Genomic DNA, 25588 nt, shown 5'->3' with positions numbered 1-25588 from the left:
AAGCAGTGCACTATCCTCAGACGTCAAAAAATCAGGAGTAATACAGGAAGCAAATGTGACCTCACTGTCACTAGGGTACTCATACTCTGTATCTGATCCTGCAATTGTCAAGTCAACGGAGCCTATAGCATCTATTGCATCCTTGAGACTAGCCTGTCTTCTGTGCTGTCTCATACGACGAAAGCATCGCCGTCTAATGTGCACTGTGTGACCACAATGCCAACATCTCAAGTGTCGACACGAACGAGAATGCCGTCTCTCATGAGTCATTGTCCTAGACTCGAAAGTCTCACACATATTGACTACTATAAGTGAATGTCAAAAATAACCAAGAGCTGTAACTCTACTCTAGGTACGGTAGCAATGAAATGCACTCAACTGATCCAAAAGAAGCAACCTGCAATGAGAAAATGCTCTATAAAAAAAGAGCTCACCAACACCTACAATGCTCATGCGAATCCACGCATAAAATCTCTCGCAGTAGTGTAACCACGCTGTGCTCCATAAATGGCAATGATGCAAATCCCAAATGCCAAGTGCTTCGAGGCTCCTGTAGAGTAAACCAAGCTCATGTATGGTTGTAAATCAGCCCCAAAATTCAGCTCTTAAACAGCTGCATAAACAAGTCACAAACGTGTCCTAGATCAGCCTACAACTGAGCCATACATGGACACCTACAAAGAGGAAACAATGGTTGAAAATTCAACGCCCAAATAAGTCATCAAACCTGCCTATAACTTGTAAACCTGTAGTTAAAACCTGCTGAAAAACCTCAAGCCATTAGTGCTCGAATCCATCTACCTAGCTCGTAGCCACACAAGCATACATCACAATATTCACTCCTGTGAGTGTACCAAGATAAATGTATGCCTGTCAAACCGTGAGCTAATCACCAAGCCCACATTGTGCGGTATCGATGCATACACACACACAAATCTCCCACCTGCAGAGAACACCGCATGCAAATGCTGAGTGCAACCCACAATCTCTACCTAGATCGCATAAATGATGCGCATAAAACTCTTGGGAAATTTTCACCAGAGTTTCAACGCACAATGGCTATCAACACAAAATAACCATTGTCCTGTAAGCTCAATACAATGAGCAATCAATGCGCATCAAACTACACTCAACATACATGCATAAGCTCTGCAAACCTGTGTCCAACAAATGCTCACAAAGAGTACCACAGGTGACCATACATGTCATCCACAACCAACCTCTACACTTGCTCACAAGATCTATTGCTCACCACATAAGCACACATAGAACATTACCCGCTCAAAGACCATGTATGCAAGCCACAACACTGCGGAAGAACCACTCAATTGCAACTAGCAACACCTGTGGGAGTACTAGACTCAACCTGTACCTGGGAGTCAAACCCGATCTTCTAACATCTGCAAATGCTCACAATCGAGCAAATCAAACCAATCCACCTCATATGTGCCTGCTACCTGCAGTGTGCACGGGTAAGCTGTTTATAGCAAAGAAAACAACAAGGTCGAAAACTGTCCCAAAAAATAGTCTTTGTGTTTTTAATTTCAGAACCACCTGCACTCCAAATCAGAAAACAATTCCTTCTACAAAGTCGTAGAGCTTGAAGCCAGCTCCGTTTTGAACCAAAAAGTTTTGGAATCAGAGCTTTGTAGCTCAAGTTATGAGCAAAACAGTAGACTATTGTCAAACTACCAAAAACTGAAGGACTTTCTTCTGTGCTTCTTTGAGCTCATAGAAAGGCTCAAACTCACTTCCCACCTCGATGCGTGAGCTGAATGTATCAATCTCACAATGCTTCCATGTCTATGGAAGCTCCAAGCTCCAATCTGTCGTCGATATAGCCATTGCAAAGCTTGTCGAGGAGAGGGAAGATGCTGTACACAGTGGGCTGATCTGTAGAGGAACTGTGGACTAATCTGTGAGCACTAGGAAGCTCCTGAGAGCTCTCCTACAAGCCTCTGAATGGATATCCATAAGCCTCCTCTATTTCTTTGCTCAGATCTGTGACCTCTCCGCCATAGCCGACGAGTTCATCGCGAAGCCGTCCATCTACGCTCTCAAACCTGTCGCTCTGATACCAATTGAAGGGGATCGGGGAGGAGACACACGACACACGGATATGGGTGGGGAGACTCAATCAGTGAGCAACCCCTATACAGTTATGCTATTTATAAGGTATACAAGTCAGTGGGCGCCCAGACTCTGGGCGGCCGGGCAAGGCACTAGCGCCTATACCCCAACAATGAGGAGGGATGACTTTGGTTCTGCAACATAGGGTCTCAATGCGGGCTTCTGTTGCTTCTAGAGTTAAGGCCTCAGGAGGACTAAACAATGAGGCAAAGTGACTTCGAACAAACTGAAGGCTTTGTTCATCAGACTCTACAGGAGTTGGGGCTTGAAAAAGAGGAATACGGTCTCTTGCCTGCTTCTTGCGGAGAGATTTGAACATTTCCTTGGAAGGCCTGTCCACCTTCCCTTCCCACCATTGCTTGAAGAAGACAATGGAGTGTTGGAGGATAACCTCTTCTTGTTGTCTGAGTTGACTACGAAGGGCTGAGATATGGTCATGAGTTTCAGAGGAGGGGGGGGAGGCTTCAAGGCTGGCCACGTCCTCGTATAGTTTATCCCTACGCTTCTTTCGAGTTAAGGTAACCTCCTTTCTGAAGTGAATAAGCTTAGATTGGGTATCATGGACGGCCTTACTCCAAGCTCTGGCCGGTGAACGGTGAGAAGAAAGGCCTGGGACCAGATGTTGTTGATGGCCTCCTGGACAACTGGTAGGTTGAATAAAGAAGGATCAGTGTGAAACCAGTTGTTCCGAATCTTGGAGTCTTTGTCATCTAAGGTAAGGACAAGGGGGTATTGATCTGAAATGCACGTGGTGTATCTGGGCTTGGCCTTAACTCTTGAGAAAGAGTTGGCGACTGAGACATCCAAATAGCACCTGTCCAGGCGGGCTTTTCTTGCTAGATCGCCCTTACCATAATTTTGCCAGGTGAATTCCCCTGTTTTACAAGCATCCCACAAGTGATGCTCAAGTTTAAGGGACTCCCAAACATCCTGTCCTAAACCTCGAACCGTTATGCCCTTGGCAAGAAATCTATCCTCCAAGGACTCAATTATGTTAAAATCCTCAACCAGGATCAGGGGTTCCTGAAGAGCAGCAAGGGCCTTCCAGATGGTAGTGCTGTCTGCCACAGAACCTCCAACATAGACCCCTACCAGTCTAGCATTGACGGATGAGGAATGAAGGTAGAACACCAATTATGTCTAGCAAGAAGATCCAGGTGTTGGAATTAGGGTTGCAGAGAAACACACACAGCTTGGAGAAGACGAAGGAAGCTCAAGGCACACAATAGAGAGTGTGTTACTTAGTGTGCAATGGAAAGATAGATAGCCCTAGAGTGATGGGCGTATATACAATGCACGGGGGAAAAAACCTCCTAAAGAGGGAAAAAATGCCCCGGCGGTCCTAGTGTGTTCACACACATCACTACCACATGTATGTGGTAACAAATCCCCCCTGGAGTGATGCGGTGAACAAGAGCTGGCACATGAGTAAAGGGAAGTGCCATGCCCTAAGGACAGGATCAGTCCACAAAGGGGAGTAAGCCCAAAGCGTTGCGGAAAGCTTCAAGCTTCTCACGAGACAATGCCTTTGTGAAAAGATCTGCAAGGTTGTCCTGTGTTGGCACATAAGCCAAGCTGATCTCTCCTGCTGAGAGCCTCTCCTTGACATAGTGGTAATGCACCTCAATGTGCTTTGTGCAAGCATGAAAAATTGGGTTCCTCGCAACTGCCAATGCACTCTGACTGTCAGTGTAGATAGTGTTGGCAGTGTCTTGTCCAACACCCAAATCAGCCATAAGGCGTCTGAGCCATACACACTCAACCGTAGCTGTGAAGACTGCCCTGTACTCAGCCTCACAACTCGAAATGTCCACAGTAGGTTGCTTCTTGCTCAACCATGATATACATGAACTGCCAAGCATGAAACAAAAACCACTTGTGGACACTCGCGTGTCAAAACCACCAGCCCAATTTGAGTTCGAAAAAGCATGTAAGTCTGGCGGCAATGGTCCCCCCTTGGGATAAAACAAGCCAAGATGTAAAGTGCCACTAAGGTAGCGAAAAATCCTCTTTACAGCCTGCCAATGCTTAGACCCTGGGCTATGCATAAATCTGCTGACCTGTGAGACTGCAAACTGAATATCCAGCCTCGTGTTGCATACATAAATGAGGCAGCCAACAGCAATTTGGTAAAGAGTGACATCAGCAGGATCGCTAGCATCATGTAGACTCAACTTCAAACCTATTTCCATGGGAGTGGCAATAGGTTTGCAATCCTCAAGTCCAAACTTACATAGCAATGTCTCTATGTAACTTTTCTGACACAAGGCAATACCACCATCACACTGCTTAAACTGTATACCCAAGTAATGATGCAACAGCCCCAAATCTTTCATCTTGAAAGTAGCATTCAAATCAGCCTTAAAGTCAACAATATGTCTCTCATTTGGTCCACTGATCAACAAATCATCAACATAAAGAACCACAATGAGAAGTACATCACCCTCACGCTTTACATACAATGTGCTTTCTGTTGGACTGTTACGAAAGCCTCGTTTAACCAAATGAGTGTCAGCTTTCTCATACCAAGCACGAGGAGATTGCTTCAACCCATACAAAGCCTTCTTACATCTGCACACTTTGTCCTCTTGTCCTTTTATGACAAAACCGCGAGGTTGCGTTACATAAACTTTCTCAAATATGTCACCATTCAAGAAAGCAGTAACAATGTCTGATTGATGTACATCCCAACCAAAATGAGCTGCCAATGCACATAGAAAACGTACAGTAGTCATACGACAAGTGGGAGCAAAAGTCTCTTCATAATCTATTCCCTTTTTGCTGTGCATAACCCTTTGCAACAAGTCGAGCCTTATGGTGATCGATCTCACCATCCAGTTTGCGTTTCAACTTGTAAACCCACTTCGTACCAATGGCCTTTTTGCCAGGAGGCAAATCACATAAAGTCCATGTGTCATTCTCTATAAGTGCATCATATTCTGATTGCATGGCAGCCATCCAATTTTTTGAATTTTGTGCTTCATCAAAAGACAGAGGCTCCTCAACATCATGTAAGCTAGACACAGCCAAAGCATAACAATCTGATGCATAAGATGTAGGGCGAGAGCCTGAACGAGTACGACTAGTCAAAGGTGCATCCAATTTACTGTCACGAAAAGTGTGCACGAGCCATTTTGGCATACCTCTAGCCTGCTCATTTTCAGCCCTTTCCTCATCAAGTACATCATGTACATCTGCATCAGTAATAGGCTGATCTAAAACATTTTCAAAAACCCCCATAGGCTATACATTTGCCTCATTGGAACTTACATTCGTATTTCCACCACTGAAAAAGAGGCAACAAAGTGTCATAAATGTCCTGTGAGCTTACATTACTATCTCTAGTACATGACAGCAAGGGCTGAACAGAATCTTCCACAAACACTACATCCTGAGAAACCAGAATACGTTTTGTTTGTGGATGATACAACCTGTAACCTTTGCTTTTAGCACTATAACCAACAAAAATACATTTGACAGCCTTATCATCCAATTTTCTGCGCTGCAATTGTGGCACCAAAGCATATGCCAAACAGCCAAAAACACGCATGTGCTCAATAGAAGGCTTTCTATCATGCCATGCTTCATATGGAGTAATAGACTGCAAAGCTTTCGTAGGACACCTGTTAAGTACATAAGTGGCACACATGATGGCCTCAAGCCAAAAAGAATGCGGAAAAGCTTGACTTTTGACCATACATCGTGCCATTTCCGTCAGTGACCTGTTTTTCCTCTCAGCAACACCATTTTGTTGAGGTGTATAAGGCATTGTAGGTGTTTTATCCCACGACTAGCCAGAAATGCATTAAATTCATGAGACATATACTCCCCATCTCGATCGGAACGGAGGGTGCCCATAGTACATTTCGAGACATTTTCAGCCATAGCCAGAAATTGTTTGAAGCACATAAAAACTTCGGACTTCGCTGTAAGCGGAAATACCCATGCATGCCTGGAGTGGTCATCAATGAAAGTCACGAAGTACAGGTAATTGCCCAAGGACGGAATTTGCATGGGCCCACAAACATCACTATGCACAAGCTGCAACTTGCATGTGGCCCGAACTGAACCATCCTTTGGAAATTTAGAACGCTGCATCTTACCCAAAATACAGCCTTCACAAACATGTTTGACAGGTGCTTCAAGAGGCGGCAAAGAAGCAACCATATTAGATTTCTGCAAACGCAGCAAACTGGCAAAATTTAGATGACCAAAACGTGCATGTCAAAGTTTTGCATCTGAAATAGCCCTTGAATCTGCAACAGCATTTGCAAAGTTTTGTCCACACTTGTCATACAAAGTGAGCTTATACAGCCCACGGCACAAAAGGCCAGATGCAACAATTTCATCACCAAAACTGACATCATGAACTGTACATCTGTCATCCACAAATTTGACTACAAGTCCAAGTCTAGCAAGTGCGGATATAGACAAGAGATTCTTCTTGATCCCAGGTACATAAAGTGCATCAACAAGTGTGAAGGAACTGCCATTAGCAGCAGTGAGCACAATCTTTCCAACTCCCTAAACTGGATAAGAGGCGTTGTTGGCACAAGTGACTGAATTCCCATGAGGGACAGACTCGAGAGAGGTAAACAATTCACGATGTGAGGTAATGTGCTTTGTAGCACCACTGCCGAAATACCACACATGTGAATTTGCAGCAATTGACAAGCATGCATCATGGACAGCAGGATTGTAAGTGCACTCTACGCTAAAAGCCCATTCTGCATCAACGTCAGCAACACAGTCTCTTTTCACAGAAGACTCAACAATGGCTGCATTTGTAGTGGAACCAGCATTTGCAGTGGAACCACCCTCTTTCTTCTTAGCCTCTTTGGCCTTCAACTTAGGACACGACTTGATCAAGTGATCATTAGCTTTACAATAATGGCAACGCATCTTCTTTTTGCCCTTATCACCAGAATTTCCAAACGAAGTACTGCCAGCAGAAGCATTAGGAACAGAATTTTTGCCACTCGTAGCAGAACCATAAGAAGTGGCTGCATTACTGTTACCACCCTTTCTTTGAGAAGCAATAAAAGCCTGTTCAACTGCACGCTGCCTAGTCCTGTTTTTTCTAGAAAGTGACTCTTGCAACAGCAATGTGCATAATGCATCAAACTTGACAACTTCAGGATGTCCTTGGGTCATCAGTCTCCAAGTACTAGCAAAAGTCTGGTAGGAATTTGGTAAGGCATCAAGAACAGTTTGCACAAGGGAGCTGTCTGAAATAACTTCACCTCCTGCAGAAATAAGTTGCTCATTGATATCCTTGACACTAGCAAGGAAAGTGTCCATATCATCTTCCTCATGCATAATCTTCGACTCCAGCTCTTTACGCATCAAAGCAATTTTAGCTGCGGCTTGCATAAAGACCTGCTAGAATATCCCAAGCCTGTTTTGCAGATTTTGCTGAACGGATGTGAGGAACAATGGTGCGCTTCACAGACAACGCAATCAATGCATGAGCCTGCGCATCCTTAACATCCCAACGAGCTTGTTCTGCCATAGGCAAAACAACTCTAACAGCTGCAATCCTTGCAGCAAGACCTGCAACATCCTGAACATCGCCTACATCCTCAGAACCAGGACGTACATCAATGCCCTGCACAATGTTCCAGACACCCTTTGACACAAGAACATGTTGCATCATATAAGCCCACATAGGGTAGTTGTCCCCATCCAACCTGTCCTCAACAGCAAACATCTTGAACACATCTGTGTTGTTGTTGTCAGCCATGGTAAATGCTGCACCTGATGTGAAAACTGTCTGAAAATAGGAGAAAAGGAGCGGGAACAACCTGTTCTATATAGCACAAACCGTAGAAGACTATAAGGCACCTGTTATGCAGAAAACGACACTGACAGAAATTCTGCACAAAATGACGAAATAGCCTGTGCAGTACTGCCTGTAGTGGAAAGGGAGGCCGAAATGAGCCCCAATTTTTGTCGACCTGCGAACGCTCGCCAAAGTTCACTGAAATTGGAGAAAGTGAGCAAGCGTGTGCTGGAGCAGCTGGCGACTAAGCCCGGGAGGACGTGACCTGCTCTGATACCAATTGTTGGAATTAGGGTTGCAGAGAAACACACATAGCTTGGAGAAGACGAAGGAAGCTCAAGGCACACAATAGAGAGTGTGTTACTTAGTGTGCAATGGGAAGATAGATAGCCCTAGAGTGATGGGCGTATATACAATGCACGGGGGAAAAAACCTCCTAAAGAGGAAAAAATGCCCCGACGGTCCTAGTGTGTTCACACACATCACTACCACATGTATATGGTAACACCAGGTTGAAAGTTCTGTATTCTTCAGGGACTTCTAGGACATAGCCTCCTGAACCATGAGAGTGAACGTCCTGGAGCCAGTAGTGCTTACTTGAAATGGCCTCCAACGCTGAAGCCAGATTTTGACCAGTAGTCTTGACCTCTGAAGAACCAGGAAGTCTGAGGGATTACTTCTAACCCATGAAGCTATCCTTTTCACTTTGTTAGGGTCTGAGAGGCCCTTTACGTTCCAAGATAAAACCTTCATTTAGTAACCCTCTTGTTTTTGTTGTTATTGGCATGCCTTGGTGGGGTCTGGGCCACACTGGCATGGCTACGCTTATTATCCTTGAGTACTTTCATGGGGGTTGGCTCATTTGAGACAATAACTAGGGCGGTCTCTCCAGCTGGCACATTCTCCTTGTTGAGGTCAAGAAGAGCCTGGTTATCAAGTGCATGGACTTCTTCTTCAAGTCGAGTTGTTGTTGGAGGATCCTGTGCTTGAGTAAGGGGAATGAACTCACCTGAGTCATTTGAGTCAGAGTACACGAACTCATGGAGTCTAGCCAAGATGGCAAATCGATTGGGAGCCTTGCCTTTGGGATCTTGCCTCTTGGATGTGCTGGCCTTGTTGGAAGCATGATTTGCTCGAGATTTGGTTGGGTTCTGAATGTTGACTGGCTGCGCAGGCTCAGGGTTTTGGGGAGCTAGGTTAGACGGTGCTTGAGGACTGGTCGGGGGGGCAGCAGGGGGGGATTTGAGGGGGCATGCCCTCACAAAATGACCCCTCTTGCCACACATGAAGCATGTGTCAGGAAGGTACTTGTATTCGATGGGTTGGTCAAACACTTCCCCATCGTCAATTCGGATTTCAATGGAAAGAGGGAGCTTATCGGGATTGGAGATATCCATCTCCACCAGAACCTGGGGATGCCAAGCAGGATTGTAGAAATCATTCCTTGGGCGACCTCCCATCACTTTCCCTAGCTGGCTTGCGATGGGACCAAGGTGGCTATACAGATGCAAGGGGAGATTAGTGAACTCCACCCATACCGGGTAATTTCGAGCTCCAGAAACCTCCGGGTTAAAGGACTTGTTCCACTTGAACAAACACAAAGGGGAGTTGCGGATGACCCACTAGCCATAACTTAAGGCTTGGAAGGCCATTTTTGGTTCCCTAAACACGAAGAGAAAATGGTTCGTTGGCAAACATTGGATAGATTCGACTTCCAATCCTCTAGATGTCCATTGCTGTTTGACCCAGGCTTTGAGTAGGTCAACAGGGGGTCGCGGGCCAGCCAGGAGCCCTACCAATGCCTTGCTTTCCAACTCCCTTTCAACCTTTCTGACTTGAGAAGATGGTAAAAGGATCGAAGGCTTACCTTCAAGAGTTTGTCTTTCTCCTGATTGAGGATCTCCTTGGGTTTCTCCACGTTGAACATCCGGAGGGGGCATATATACGCTTCCTCTGGGAGAAGTTCCAGGAACTTCTTGATGTCCTCCTACTGGGAGTATGTGGGGATCCGAGCCATCCGTGGGAGGGGCTTTACTTTGAAGAAGTTGATGATGCGCAGAAAGGGCCTGCACCAATTTCTCAGCGAGCTCTGCTGGTAATACCTTAGTAATAAGAGGGTCAATGCTCGACAAAACGTGAGGGGGGGGGGCGATGGGGGCCAGGTGGGCCGAGGGGACGTTGGAGAGTAAAAGGGACGGGCGGTGAGGCAGAGGATTAGCGGCATCCCAGGCATTAGAGGAAGCTGTTGCATGAGATGGGAAAGGGGGGCACAGAGGGAATGAAGAGGAGAACATCCTGCCCTTCAAGGGCAGGTACAGAGGGGGAGTTGGCTGGCTAGACCATCGCTGCGCAGAGATTAACCCTATACTCCTATTCCTCGCCAGCCACCATCGCTCCCGTTCACAGTTTTTCTCCCAAGAACTGTTGCTTTGCTTTGCCCCTTTTCTAGGTTCTTGTTTTCTCTTACCCTCAGATTCACTTCAATCCAATACAAATGAGGCTACCGACGCACGCTAGTTTATTTAAATAGGGAGTCAATAAAGACCCTAAGGCCCGTGTCACACTGGGACGGGCGTCCCTCACTTTTTGCAGGGTGTCGCCCATCGCTGCTGTCACACTGGACCTTCTCCAAAAACCTGCGTAGAGGCAGTAGCGAATCCGCCTTGGTCAAGTGGTACGACCACTGGTTTTCTCGCTGCCTACCAGAGTTCAAACCCAATCCCGTGCGCTCGTGCCATAGCTTTTGGCAGATGGCCTCCCCCTCCCATGTTGAAAGTTGGCCGAGGTGGGAAGGCCGCCCCTCTGACAAACCCCAACGGCCATCTTTCACTTTTTGGAGCACCAATGAGAGCGCGCCAAATCAGCACGACCATCCCTCCTCCGTCCCAGTGTGACACCAGCCTAAGTAGAAAATGGAAACCTCATTAAAAAGTTTTGCTTTGTATGTTGTGGAACCGTGTCCTCCCTGTGAGAACGTTTTCCTAGGAATGAACGGGGCACGTTGGGCATGAGAGTCACGCAGGCAGAACTGCCGGCTGAGCCAAGAAGACGCCACCCAAGATAAGGAAGCGCCGCCGTGTGCCTCGCGGAGAAAGAGTCGGAGCTTCGACGCCTTTTTAACTGTTTTGGCTCTCGCTTTTAATTAAACTTTGAAGCGTGCAGGGTTGTGGGTTTCAAGTGCTCTTCACTACTGTAGCTGCACGAGTTCCGACGTGCAAGGAAACACACACACACACACACACACACGTATCAAATGCACACATGTACACACACACACACATGGTAAACGAACACACAGCTCACACACACTCATGCATTGTGCAAGATGTATATACACACACACACGCCTACACACACGCTCTGTCTGTGTCCTTCCTACTCTACAACACACACACAAAATACACACACATACACATGGCCCAGCCTAAAGGGTTTTGGGGTTTTGCAAAAAGCACAAAACGCCCACAAACGCAGCAGAGCGGCAGCACACAAATTGCCTTGTTTTTCTGTAGAAAAGGCTTCTCGCCTGTAGTGGGTTCTTCTTCGTAATCTGTAATTTGTGACTCCCTTTGTGGATCCTCCCTAGGGAACCTACCCTCTTCCCTCTTCTGTGTGTGTATCGCCTAGGGTCTTTTTGGTCTTCCTCTCTCCTCGCTTGCGGCTCCTTGTTTTCATGCAGGCCACTGTGATGATTTGCTACTGTTTCCCTTTGCGTGCTCTAATCCACTCTCCGTAGAGGATCCTCTTGTCCTTGTGCATTTATTCGTTTTTGGAAGAATGAGCTCTTGTCTCCCCTCTTCACCTTGCTGTGCCTGAAGCTGAGTATCGCCATCGCTCTCTCTGCGTGTAAGTACTCTATCTCTTCCTCTAGCTTACATAGGGTGATCCGGAGTCTTGCTTTCCTTCAGCTTCGCTTTCTCTGCTTTCAATGATCGAGCACTCCATTATTCCTTCGCATTACCTGCATGCAGGCCTGCTTTCCTTATCGGGTAATATTTAATATGCGCAACAAATTTGCGCCCACATAGTGCTGAATACTTTGGGCGAATCACTGTTGTATGTGCGCTTGCAATTCTGAATCTCATTCAAGCACCCACCAAATGTTCACTGGAGTTGAGAGGAATCCGAATTGTCCATCAGCTTTTCCTCCACCATAATATGCTCTAGGTACCCATTGCTCTTGTGAGTACTCTTGTGGGCAGCAGCTGGCAGAGAGAGAGAGAGAGAGAGAGAGAGCAAAGAGATCCTTGGAGGTTACATTGCTAGTCATCTCGTAATTGAGAGAGAGAGAGAGAGAGAGAGAGAGAGAGAGAGAGAGAGAGAGAGCAGAGAGATCCTGTGGAGGTTACATTGCTAGTCATCTCGTAATTGAGAGAGAGAGAGAGAGAGAGAGAGAGAGAGAGAGACCCAATAACGAGTTTTCTTGTGGGCATCAGTCAGAATTTCAATCGGGGAGGGGATTGCCGTCTTTTGAGCCGAGTACACACAAAGACATCAACAGGAAAGGCAAAGCAGAGTGCGCTAGCTTTTGGGGTCCTACAAGAAGGAAGAAGGGAGGGAGGTCCTTCTTCGGCAAACTGTGTATGATCGCCATCATTGTACTGCTTGCGTGCGTACTTTACTTATTCCCTCCCTATCTTCATCATCAACTAAGCTCCTTTAACTGCCGTTTGGTCTCCTCTTTTCTTTTTCTGGAGGAGAGGAAGACTTTGGCAGAGCAACAAAATGTTGTATATGTGGCCGACTGTCCTTACACTGTTGCTTGTTGGGCGGTATCCAAAGCAAGAGATTCCCTACATAAGCTAGCATTTTTGCTTTTGCAGCCTCAACAATGCACTTGGCCCCTTGTAACAATCCTTCTCGTACTCCTTGAACCTGTTTGAGGTCCCCTCTTCAGCTGATGCTCTTCTGCAATTCCCAATTGTAACGGAGTCCAGAGCTGGGACTCTCTCCCTCCAGCGGCTCGTTCTTGGACAGTGAAACTCCACCACATGGATGCTGAAGCTTGCTGATAGTCTTCAACACGATGAGAATGGAAGCATTCCTGTCCCAAAGCTTGCATGCAAACAAGGCCACTGCATGGCTCATCACATACACTGGGTGTGCATACCACTTAATCCTACAGGTTTTTTTTCAGTTCAGTTATTGCCATGTATGCGTCAATTGATGGAAAAATGAAACCAGCTGTGCTTTTCTCAAAGCGAACCCTTACACTAGGGGACAACATTCAGCTACATTGAAAACCTGATGTGCCCTCTGTGGTAATGTGCATGCCCTTTTCCTCAGTTGTGTGTATTGGTTGCTTTGCCCGCTCTATTTGGAGCGACCGCCTCTTGCCCATGCCTATACTGCTGCTCTGTTGTCATGATAAGAAGAACTGGGAGGACTTCTCAGCTTTGGAGTAAAAGTGAAAGGGTGGCACATATTCACCTCAAAAAGCACTTGCATTTGACAAATTGTATCCACTTGAAACACCACTCACATATGCAGAAGTCCAAAATGAAGCTTGAACAAGGAAACTCTTCTGAGGTCTCTTTAATCAGAGAGCTATCTACCCTCAAGAAGTCTCGCTCCCTGAGAGATCCATCCACTAGTCCCTCATGGAAATCTGGGTCTTTGGTGCAAAAGTTTGAAAGGGGCCGTCGGAAAAATGAGCGTTCAGTTCAGAGCACTCATTCTCAAACTTTGGAGAGAGTTGGATCAGTTTCAAGCAAGTTGGGGGCCAGTGCGGCTCTCGATAGTGTCACTGATGTACCTGATGAAGGTGATGAGTCCAGTGAACAAGAAGGTTGGGTTGAAATCAGTCCCGGAGATGGTAAACATTTGCAGGCAACACATGCCTATCCACATCAAGACTCACACGTATCAAACGATGGTGACCATTTGCAGTTCATGGCTGAGCTTAGGAATGAAGGCTCAATTTTGCACAATTGGAATACCAATAGTGGAGTTACAGAACTCTTAAATGCAATCAAGGAACGCAATTCTGGAAATCAAAATGCATCTACCAGCTTGCTGTTGCAAAGTGCTGGTGATAATCAAGGAAGTTCCAAAGATGACTCTTTAAGCAAGGATGATGACAGCGTTGACAGTGACAAAGAAAGGTCAACCTTTGATTCTGACTCCACAGGTAACTCTAAGTTTGATACCAGAAGCATGAGAAGGAATACTGCTCTTACAGGTAGAGTTCATGAGCGTTTAACTCCTGCGACTGGCTGTGCAATGTCCTCCCAAGCAGGACTGAACTGGAGAACTCTGACCTTAATAGACAGAGCTGGTGCAAATATGTCTGGAGAAGCTGATGAGCTTGAGATATCTGAAATATCCCAAAATGGATGTGGTATGCCTTGGAACTGGTCTAGAATCCATACCCGGGGCAAGAATCTCCTTGATATTGCAGGAAGAAGTGCAATGGGTGGGCCATCTGATCATCTTACAAGGAGGCTAGCAAAAGTATTGTCAAAAGGGCATCTCAGCTCCTCTGAGGAATCGATGCCCATGACATCAGAGTTTTCAGACACTTCATTGAATACAGATTCAGAAAGTTTTCCTCTGCTTGAGCATGGTGTCCAATCTGATATTGGCAGTCCAAGTGAAGTCGGCCAAGGTGACCACACTGGACGAGATCAAACAGAGTCTATTTTGCTTTTTCCTAGAAGTAAAGAAAGGAGGCATTTAGGACCGTCCTTATTGAGCAATGACAACAGCCATCACAGTCTAAGTGAGAAATTTGCACCAAAATCGTTCCAAGAAGTTGTTGGCCAGGGCCTGATTACACAAGCCCTCTCCAATGCCCTTTTGAAGGGAAGGATTGCATCTCTATACATCTTTCATGGCCCTCAAGGTACAGGGAAAACCTCTTGTGCCAGGATTTTTGCAATAGCATTGAACTGTACATCAGCTGACAAACTGAAGCCATGTGGGTCGTGCTCAGAATGCTTAGCACATAAGTTTGGGAAAACCTCTATTTTGAAAGAATTCACAGCAGGTGGGCTTCAGAGTACAAAAGGCATGAAAAAGATGATTCATGAAGTGACAAGAGCTGTCTCCTTCCGTTATAGAGTGTTTATTGTGGATGAATGTCATATTCTTTCAACTCATTCTTGGAATGCGTTCATGAAAGCTGTGGAAGAAGCTCCCAAAAATGTTGTCTTTGTGTTGTGCACTAGCAGCTTGGAGCAGTTGCCTCATGCAGTTATCTCGAGATGTCAGAAATTCATTTTTTCGAAGATCAAGGAGAATGATGTTGTGAATAGGCTGCAGATAATTGCTCGTCAAGAGGGTTTGGAAGTGGATGCTGAGGCTTTGAAGCTAGTTGCTTCAGCATGCGATGGTTCGTTGCGAGATGCTGAAATGATGCTCGACCAGCTCAGCCTTCTTGGTCAGAAAATATCGCTTTCCATGGTTCAAGAACTGGTATGCTCGCTAAACAGATTCCAAGTGAATTGACTGATCTTAGCATAGGAGGTCTGGATTTGTTTAGGTTTTGTCACACATATGAAGTTTCTGTACTTGGCTTTTGCAGTGACAATACTTTTGATGACAAAGTTTTCATGCGTTTGACAATGTTTTTAACGATGGGGTGAAAAAACTATAACTGGGTGAGAATTTATATTTATTAGCCTCAGACAACAAGGCTATTTGCTTTGCTTTTAATAAAACACCGTTGTCCAAGGAGTAAGGCATACAACATGAATTGTCTGGTGTAATTTTTGGGTCTTAAGCATAATGTGCTTCAAAGAGCATGTATTTATGATTTGTATAAGTTCAACACAGTTTGTGATGATGCAATTCCATCCAGAGAATGCAGAAATGGAGAGCATTGCATTTAGCAGAGTCTACATTTTAGGTTATTATGTATGATTGTACGATGGCCTGTCTAGAGCATTGAGAGTATAAGTTATGGGAATGGAGAATTATATGGGGTTCCTATTCAAAAAGATGATGGATTTTCACTTGTATGGCTTCTGTACATCGTATAAGGTAGTGATACGACGCTTACATTGTCAGATAAAATAGGTACTCGCTTTAGAAGGAGTATTGAACCCTTGTCAAGAGATGTTTAATAGCAGAATAATGTCTACCTTAAAGACTTGCCAAGTTCTAATGTGTTTTGCATAGATCGCATGGGTAATAGTCACCATGATTGCACTCTACTGTATATTTTGATGATTGAGCCTTTGAGGCATAATGGCTGAATTGGGTTAATTAGGGAGGAGTACTACATTCCTATCTTTCCTTAGCTACTAGCATTTTTAATGTTTATATTTGTGATGACTTTCTTATCCTTGCTTGTTTTGTAATCAGTCTGCACCAGTTTTCGGAAACTTTTCATTTCTACGAAGTTCTTCCAGATACTTAGTTTCCTCTAAGACAATAGAATGCCTTATGTAGTTGCTGAAGACCGGAAATGGAAAAACTTGGATAGAAATGGCTCAAAAGACAATACAGGTGTTTGTCAAGGCCCTAAAGTGGGAATGAATTGCCACTTCAAGAGGAAAGCAAGATACTCTTTGTAGCAATAAAGAAGGAAGTGCACTGGGTGTCAAATGGCAAATACGTTTCATATTTGATGATTGTTTGGGATGGGTAGACCCTTCAGCCCTTTGGGACTGTTGTAGTATGACATTTCATCCTTAAGTCAAAATCAAAATTCATATGCTTCATGCTTAAATCAAAATCAAAATTCATATGTGATAAAAGCTTATTGCCCACAAAGGCAAGAATACGATCTTGGTTGAAAGCTCATCTCCTATTAACAAAGGAGCTCGTAGGTTCACACGATCGTGCCCTTGATGTGATGTCCTTTCACTAGATGTTTGAGATTGTGGGTTTTGTTCGAAACGGCGAACTGGATTTTAGAAAGATGTAAACTGTCAATCCTAACAGTGGTAGAAAGGCTGATTGATTGCTGGACCTTTTGTGCATACTCAATGTGTTGAAATGGTAAGAGTTGGTGATGAATTTTCAGTGATTATGCTTGTCGATGTTTCACTCCACATTCTCCATGGTAAGAGGTACGGAAAATTAATAATGGTAAACTTTACGTTTCTTTCTCCTGCATAGTGGCGTGAGTTTTTACAGAGAGAAGCTTTACAATGACGGCCGTTTATAGGAACTTGGAAACTTAAGGAACTATCCTCTTTCAGGGGCCAAGAGGTAAAGGTGAATTGGGGCACTATCATGGATGCTGGAACTGGAGGGCTGGTCTACAGGGCCTCATGACTGTGGAAGCCGTAGGAACTGGAGGAACAAAGTGGCCCAGTCGGAGATCTTTATCTTCTGCAGATGTCCTCAAAATCTATGATCATTCTTCACATTTCAGCATTTGAGTCAATGTCTCATTGACATGCATATTTTCTCTGTATGCCTTGTATGCATTTTGACCATTGCTATTTGACGATGCGAAGTGAAGGCGTCCAAATGTAATATATCAGACTTGTTGATTGTCGATAGAGTAAAGAAGCAAACTTCTTGAAGCTCTTGTCAAGAGTTCTAAATATGGAAACTAATTGGCTACCCGCTGAGATGAACAAGAAGTGGCAATGGTAATTTGTACTGATAAAATGATGGAAATTTTTGACGGACAGAAGTGCTTATAGACTAGGATGTACCATCGATGAGAATTTGAATTTTGATATCTTGCCATTTTTGTATAGCTCTCTCAACAGAGAGCAGGCTTATAAGATAATTATTGTTTGGCTGACTCAGTCCTGTGTTGTTATTTGCAGATGGGACTGGTTTCTGACGAACAGTTGGTGGACTTGCTAGATTTCGCTTTGTCTGCAGACACCGTGAACACTGTCCGGAGCTTGAAGGATTTGATGGTTGGCGGAGTTGAGCCGCTAAATCTGATGTCTCAACTAGCTTGTCTGATCACAAGTTTACTTGCGGGCGGTTATCAGATCCCAAAAGGGAGGTACAGGAGAAAATTTTTCAGAAGAAAACACTGTGAGTATTTTAATAGCAACAGGGATGGGTGCATGGGTATAGTAATCGTAACTAGTCATTGGAGCTCTTCGTTATACTCATAGGTTTTTCTGAACGTGTCCGATTGGGGAATTTTACTCCCATGGTTGCATTTTTCGGACTTCCCCCAGGTTTTTGGCTTTCTTCTACCCTTGGTTAGAGTCTACGTTATTTCCTTGAGGCTCCATTTTTTGGCCTCTCCTTTTTCCTCTTTGCCTACGTGCTAGTTACATTTCTCTAGTATCTACTGTCTACGATGAGATGTCTTCATGATGGTCATTGGCGTGTACTATGATGATTGATCTAGATTCTAAAATTTCTATGGTGTTTCACTGCATTCTTTTGTGCTCCTCTGTACCCGGCTGAGTCCGACGTATGGAAAACCTATGGTTGTACTCTCTTGCAGATGACTACTATGAATGTATAATGGGCACAATTCCTCATAATTGAAGTTTCTTCAATTTTTCTAGATATATTATTGTAACAAGTTTTAGATATTCAGATTCTGCTTTCACTACAAACAACCAAGCTTGTTCTGATTTAAAAGTAATGTTTCACCTTACTGCAGTAGCTAAGGAAGATATGGAGAGGCTGCGGCAAGCATTGAAAACTCTTTCTGAAGCAGAGAAGCAGCTCAGGGTTTCCTCAGATAGAACAACGTGGTTGACAGCTGCACTACTTCAGTTCGCTCCGGATCAATCTTACCTACTTCCAAGCTCCTCAGCGGAGACAAGTTTTACCCAGAGTCCAGCAGGAGTTAACAATGCAAAGGTCACAGTGGAGCTCAATCCTTTGTATTCAAGACAGGTAGAACTCCAACATCAGCGACTTTCTCAGACAGCATCTGGCTCGGCAACTGAAGGCTTGTCCAATGGCATGTCGAGTTCACCTAAGGCCACTAGCTCTGATTTGCAACGACTCTCGGTCATTTCTCAGAAGAAAACAAGAAACCATAAGCTAAGGGTAAGGGGGTCACAGTTAGTGACTGAAAATGGTCTTATCAAGACATTGTCCTCATCAAAGTCTGGTGAGGTGGACAAGAAGACATCTTGGCAGACCACTCTGACCAATGAATATGAGCTTGAGGAATTGTGGCAAAGAGTTCTTGATGCAGTGCATTCGAGCAGCCTAAGGAAGTTTTTACAGACACAAGGGAAACTTCTTTCTGTTTCACTTTGCAAAGGCATGTGACCTTTCTTTATCTTGGGGGGTTAATCATATATTCTTCAGCTTTGACTTGAGAGGTTTTTTATTTTTAACTTTCCAGGTTTTGCAGTTGCAATACTAGAGTTTAGCCAGCCTGAAAACAGCTCGCGAGCTGAGCGGTCACGGACAAGTATAGCACATGCTTTCCAAGCAACACTTGGGTGTCCAATAGATGTGAAAGTGCAGCGTGCGTTGCATGAAGCGGAGCAACCAAGAAGAGTAACTCTATCTGGAGATCAGCCAAGTGGGTCAAGTGGCTTGTGGCAACCTGCCTGGAGCTCTGGTGATGGCAAAGCTTACTCTAGCAGCATGTCATTAGGGAAGAGTGGGCAGCTTGACATGAGATCTCGAAGTCTGCATAGTAAGAAAAGCCAATCTCTTGAAGTGTTTAGGGGACCACCAGATTTCTCGAAGTCTCAGAATGCTTCGAATATAGAGCATGCTCTTGAAATCAATGCAGCCAAGGGTGGGAAAAATCGTGCCTTGCCAGCTGCAGCATTGGAAAGTCACCCCTTGGAAGACAAACTTGAAAATGCATGGGTTCAAGGTGCACGAGATGGAGTTTTCTTTACAAGAAGCTCTTCAAAAGCCGGCAGGAATCATCAGGAGGGTGCTGGGTTTAGACAGGATAGTGTGGGCAAAAACCGTGTAAGTCTTGGCTTTGTGATCCAGCAGGCTGAGGGCAGTGTGGATGAGTATAGCCGAGATGTGGAGTTTGATCGGATGAACGAGGGCTCAAGTCATCACCTCAGGCACAGTGTTGGCTATGAAGGTCGTGAAAGCGAATTGGCTGCCAGGCTAGAAGAAGAAAACCTGTAAGTCACATTGACCCTGGATGATGAATAATTTAATTCTGCAATTGTATCATTAATTCGAAGTATTTTTCTGGATGTGCAGAAGACTAGAGTCCAGATCAGGAGGGCTTTTGTGCTGGAAGCTGAATGACAAAGCCCTCGAGAAGGTAGTCACCATTGTGTGTCTGTTGTTTTCCCTGTTATGGTTCTTTACTTCTGCTATATGTGCACATGTGCATGTGAATATGTATGTTCTGTGTTTGGGGGTGGGTCATGAATGCATAATGTTGTGAGTGTAGCGTAGGGGCTGATGATTGGTGTCGATGTTTGCTGATGGGCGGTGTTCATCTCTTCTTAAGCTTTTCATGCTTGCTCATGCCTCTACCTGTTTCATGCAGGGTAAGCAATCTGAAGAGAGTGCTAAAAAATCAGGTTTTCTTATGAATCTATGCCCCTGTGGCAAATCAGAGCAGTCATAACAGAATCTCCTGAAGCACAAATGTTGAAGACCCTTCCGTTTCATATTCTTTTGCTGAGGGACTTTCTTGCTTGCAAACTCGTTGAAGACGCAAGGGAACGATGCAAGCCGTACTTAAAAGAAATCCTTGAGACGATTTTTGTTAGCCCTAGAGGGGTAATGTAGATGCTTCTATATAGAGAGTTACATACTAGCCAGCATATAAATTCTTTTGCAACACACAGCCCAAAAATTGAAATGCTTCCCACAAACCATTAAAATCTAATGGGGGCTAGCAAAAATAATCATTTATTCATGTACTTAAAAAATGGATGTGTGTTTCAAGGGCTTGACCCATTTATAACCTGGTGCCAGCAAGAGGTAGCTGAGGAATGCATTGCTTGGGAAATTTCCCTTGTCATGAGCCCTCATCTTGTACATGTATGTGTAGTTTAGCAGTGAGAGAGAGGGAACGACTATTTGGATTTGCGGAATTCTAACCACATTACTAAGGGGCCATAGTGCTTTTGATGGAGAAGAAACAATTTGCAACCACAGAATTGAAGGTTAACAGTTTGTGTCTTGCTATTGGGTGATTGTGGGTATGAATTTTGAAGTGTGTACTCTCAGAGTCTTTGAGGGATTGTTGCTTAAAGTTTGTACATGAAGTAACATATCTTTGGCTTGCTAGCTTACACTTGTGGGCTCTTTGCAACTGCAAGAGCCTATACAAAACATGGTGCACATAGCTGTTTACTTGATTGTTTGTCCATCAGGAGAACAAATTAACGGGATTGTTACTGAGTTGACTTGAAAAGGCATGCTGATTGAGCTGAGGTTTTAGGTATTCTAGAGTGTGTGGTTAGCATATTAAGGATAGATTGTTCTGTGTGCGCACAGACACATACTGCTGAGAGGGAAGGGGCTGAGATAGTCTTAATGGAGTTTATACTTCAAAAATTGGCCTTTCAGAATGCTGCAATGGGTTGCTCTCCTAATAATGTCCAGGGGTGGACGCTACTAATTACTTGGTGATGCAATTTACGATTTTGCTGCTTGCTATCCACTTGAATTGATGTACTCTCTTGTGTGTGTGTGTGTGTGTGTGAGAGAGAGAGAGAGAGAGAGAGAGAGAGAGAGAGAGAGCATATTTTTTTGAGGAGGGAATGTCTACCAAAATACCCCTGAAATCTGTTGAAATTCCCTAAGGTGCCCTTAAATGTTTCCAAACCCCATTGTTCATTTTGCAGACATCTCCGAAGATTGTTGTTTGCGACACCTTGAACAGAGGAAGCTACCGAATTCGACCTCGAGCTGGTTGGATGGTGAGTTCCAAAGATCTTGTTGTGGCGAGGCTAAAAAGGTCCAGAGTAGGTGGGATGGCTTCGTTGTCTGCAAAATTTGAGGAGGCCGTATCCCCTCTCTTCATAGGTTCTAACTTCTCCCTCACTATAAGATGACAAAACTAGGATTTTGGATGGTTCAAAATTGGTGGACACATGCCTCTATTTGAAGGGTTCAATGAGATGATGAGGATTCAGGAAGTTGGTGGCATGGACAGTGCACGTTGATGGGGAGGAAGTTGGTGGTGTGATCCTCACCGTCATGGGCTTTCCATCGAAACTAATAACAGAGAAACCAAACATGTACAACAGATACCGATGCGACAAAGAGGGACATTACAAGGCTTTTAAATCCGAGCAGTGGGGAGTGGGCTGAGGTAGGGTGGTGTGTTTACAAAAGGGCAAACTCATAAGTTGATATTGAGGGGAAATACAGGGAGAACCTAGGGTTGATTGTCAATGGATTCCTGAATCTCTTCCATAAGGTTTATGGATATGATGACAAGTTGAGTAGCTTCTCTGATCATGGCCAGGTTTTCAGCTGCCATGTCAATTAAAGTGGATTGCTTGTGTTCCTCCAATGCTCCATTGCCGCTTGCTTTTGGGTGTGGATGTCTCTAATAATGAGATTCCTCACATTGTAGGTGGAGACTTCAAAATGCTTGGTGTGAACCGCCTTAAAGTCAACAAACATGTTTCACAGACTTTTGGTCTGGTGAGAGCAGATTCGTGGGTCTGGTGTAGAACCCCAGACGGGTGGCGGGGGTTCTACCCCACGCCAGAACCCCCGCCACCCGTCATCAATTTTGTCTTATGTTGGTAATTGCAGTGTACATAAAAATCGCATTTGTTAAGCAAGGCGAGGTAAGAAGACGGTGTATGCTCACTCTGCCAAATGTGAAGTAGGTATGAAACGGGACACAAGTGAACTAGCATATGACCTCTAATGGTGTGAAAAAAATAAACCTGAAGTGAACTAGGATTGCATGCATGATGAAACTACTCAATTTCATGCTTCCATTTCCCCTACATAAAAAATCGCTCGTGTTATCATAGTTGTAAGGAAGGATTCATATGAAGGCTACGGCAGGCTTGAGTTGTCGTTAGCCTCCTTTGTCACCTAGCAAAAACAAAGCCATCAAAGTTCCAACTCCCTCTAATTGTGGCAGAGTTGGCTCAACTTTGCCTCTCTCTCTCTCTCTCTCTCTCTCCTCGTATTTTGCCTTCTCTCTCTTGGTTCGCTCACAACTTTCACAGCCTTTGTGAGGAACATCCAAAATGGCTTTCGCCACTCAAAATGCTACCACAACAATGTGTGTATACTTGAGGCCGAGTGGTCGTTCCCTCCCTCTTTTGTTTTCTTTTTTTAAAAAAGAGTGAAGACTCATAACCTACATATGACGGAGGGAGGGAGGGAGAGAGAGAGGAGGAGGAGGAGGACCTCGTCACTAATTGACACCTCTCTAGGGAGGTGGGCTCAATGGCCCACAGTAGGCGTCGCGAGGCGGGTGCAATCTGGGACGTCCGATCGCCGTGTGAACTAAGAGTGAACTCCGGAGGAATGTGCACCACACCGAATTTGGTGTCAACTCGGTGTGAACTCAACATGAACAAAGTGTGATCTTGATGTGAACTGAGGAAAGTTTGCACACCACACCAATTTTGGTGTGAACTCGGTGTGAACTAGGTGTAAACTTCTCTGCGAAGTCGTGATCTATAAACTTACCACACACACACACATCTTTCAATGAATGCGCGATAGCCTAGTGGTTAGATTCAATTTAGTGGGGGAGAGGGTAGTGGGTTCAAGCCTCGGATCTGAAAAAGTGGGAATCTTTTGCATTCCATAGGCAATCCACCGGTCACGATCAATTGGTGATCGTGAGCCATTGATCCCACCTCCCAAAAGGAGGTGTCAATTAGTAACGAGGGGAGGAGGAGGCGTGTAGGTCCATAACCTGTGCACCCCATAAGTGGGAGTCCTAATTGCACACATTTAAGTTCAAAGACCCTTTATTGCTAGGTGGAGAACATCCAACAATTCAATCCAATGGTCCAAGAATTGCGCAGAAAACCCTCAATTTCCCTTATGGCCTTATGTAGGCCAAAAAAGAAAACGATCGAATGGTCCACGATCAATGACAATGTTGGCTCATAGACCTGAAAAAAAGGAGGTGTCAAAGAGTGTCATGATGCAGCCATGTGTGACAGAGGCCTTATGACGGGGATTGAGAATTCTAAACTGCCATTCGTTTTCGCTTCAGGGCATGTCCCCACACGAGGGTGCAACCCCAACCCTCGATAACCCAGCCCAACCTCGCTGATAATGCTACTGAGAAGACGAAGAGCGTTCGCATGCCAACTACCCTTTCCACGTGGGAGTTCTTCTACCGCCCAGAGCCTGTGCGTAACCGAGAGGGAGTCTACAACACCTCTTTCCATCTGTTTGCCTTCATTACAAAACACAAGAGGTGGTGGACTTGGGGAGGGGTAATTCTACGATCATCTAATCTGTAAGGATTTACTCAATGAAGCCTTTGCAAGTCTAACTTTGCCTAACCCAAGCATTCTTCATTTCGGAGCTACATGACACCACTTCAAATTGCGATAGCCTTTTTGCAGACGGAAGTGTACAAATGGGGTGACGCACGCTTTACCACCTCTAGCTCGATGTGTGGATGCGCTAATGTACTCTCTCATGTGCGAATCCAAATCACTACAACCAGGTTGGGGTCCTCGACCATAAGTGGCACGCCCAAAAGTGAAGGGATCAACGATGGAGGTTTAATCCGTAGTTGATGGAGATTGATCAAAGAAAATTTTTATGGTTGTAACCGTCGTGGATGTCAGTTGAACCCCCGACGTCCCACTCCATAGAGCAGTAACCTCTCCAACCCACCTTGCACGCGTCTATTGTACCTTTGCGAGGAGATCCATGGTCCAAATCACCCGTGCCCCGTCGATAAAGCTCACCCCGTTGATCCCTCCTCGGTGATCACTAATACAGGAGGAGCTGGGGTGAACCCCCACCCGTGCGAATCCCCTCTTAGGCTGGCGGCCGGCGGGAGCCTATTGGACATCTGTCAGCATATTGAACATTCTTCTTTGCTTTCAAAAAGAGCAGGCGGGCCCTGCCAGCCTGCAAGCTTGTGCCGCCTTCATTGACGTGCGCGACGCGCGTTACTGCATCAATGCCATATAAACGCCAACCAGAAACTAAAACCGTGGAGGATGGGCCCTTGACGCTTGCAGTTCCAGAATCTCGACTGCCTGTTTTATCAAGCCGCGATAGCCACCCGCCGGGTCCCGCCTCACGGGCTTTTGTCCTCTGCCTAGCTAGCCACACGCTGCACGGCCCACCTTTTCTAGGATTCGGGAAAAAATAATTTTCCTAAATTTCTATACCATGGTCCCAGTGTTCGGGAAAAACCATTTTCCCAAACATACAAAATTCCTTTCCTTGACATTGCCACGAGGAAATTTTAAAAAAATAGTTTTTAAACTATTTTTTACACTATTTCTCTCTTTTTTGAGGCGAAATTTCTCCTTTTGCACTTGCCCTCCACCGGCATTTTAAAAATAAAAAACTACAAAATATTAGACTGAGACACATTTTCCTGAACAGTGTATGGTCTAGATTCCATACTTGCATCTGGACTCTTGACGCTTGGAGTCCTAATCCATACACATGATATACACTTCCTCTTAATGCTTTTCAACAAGGAAATTTTAGAAGTTTGACTCTCTTTGGCCTATCGCGAAGGGTAAGGCCTTAGTGATGCCTTCCCTTTTGCTAATGAAAAAGGGAAGATTATTTTTAAAAAATTGCACCAATTTTCTATTGGATGAAAGAAATAGAAGATCCTCATTATGAAGACTCTTGGTGACAAGATCATGATGCCTTTAT

At 44.9% G+C, this 25588-nt stretch overlaps 1 protein-coding gene across 4 annotated transcripts; it reads left to right on the top strand.

Moving 5' to 3' along the window:
- The first annotated feature begins 10890 nt into the window (after nt 1-10890).
- LOC147445627 (protein STICHEL-like 4) lies at nt 10891-20921 on the top strand. 4 transcript variants are annotated; one of them, XM_086525083.1, is made up of 8 exons: nt 10891-11758; nt 11884-12094; nt 12349-15328; nt 17644-17863; nt 18450-19064; nt 19149-19902; nt 19985-20048; nt 20280-20921. In XM_086525083.1, exons 3-8 carry the CDS (start codon nt 13277-13279, stop codon nt 20358-20360), a joined length of 3786 nt encoding a protein of 1261 aa, XP_086381209.1. In that variant the 5' UTR covers nt 10891-11758; nt 11884-12094; nt 12349-13276; the 3' UTR covers nt 20361-20921. The 4 variants fall into 4 exon arrangements, with proteins under 4 accessions (XP_086381209.1, XP_086381208.1, XP_086381207.1 ...); XM_086525082.1 differs by lacking the exon at nt 11884-12094; XM_086525081.1 differs by having other exon boundaries at nt 10891-12079.
- The last annotated feature ends 4667 nt before the right edge of the window (nt 20922-25588 follow it).

Source organism: Adiantum capillus-veneris, chromosome 12 (assembly GCF_014529385.1).
Source record: "Adiantum capillus-veneris isolate H3 chromosome 12, ASM1452938v2, whole genome shotgun sequence".
NCBI classification, from domain to species: Eukaryota; Viridiplantae; Streptophyta; class Polypodiopsida; order Polypodiales; family Pteridaceae; genus Adiantum; species Adiantum capillus-veneris.
This window is presented reverse-complemented; position numbering and strand designations above follow the sequence as displayed.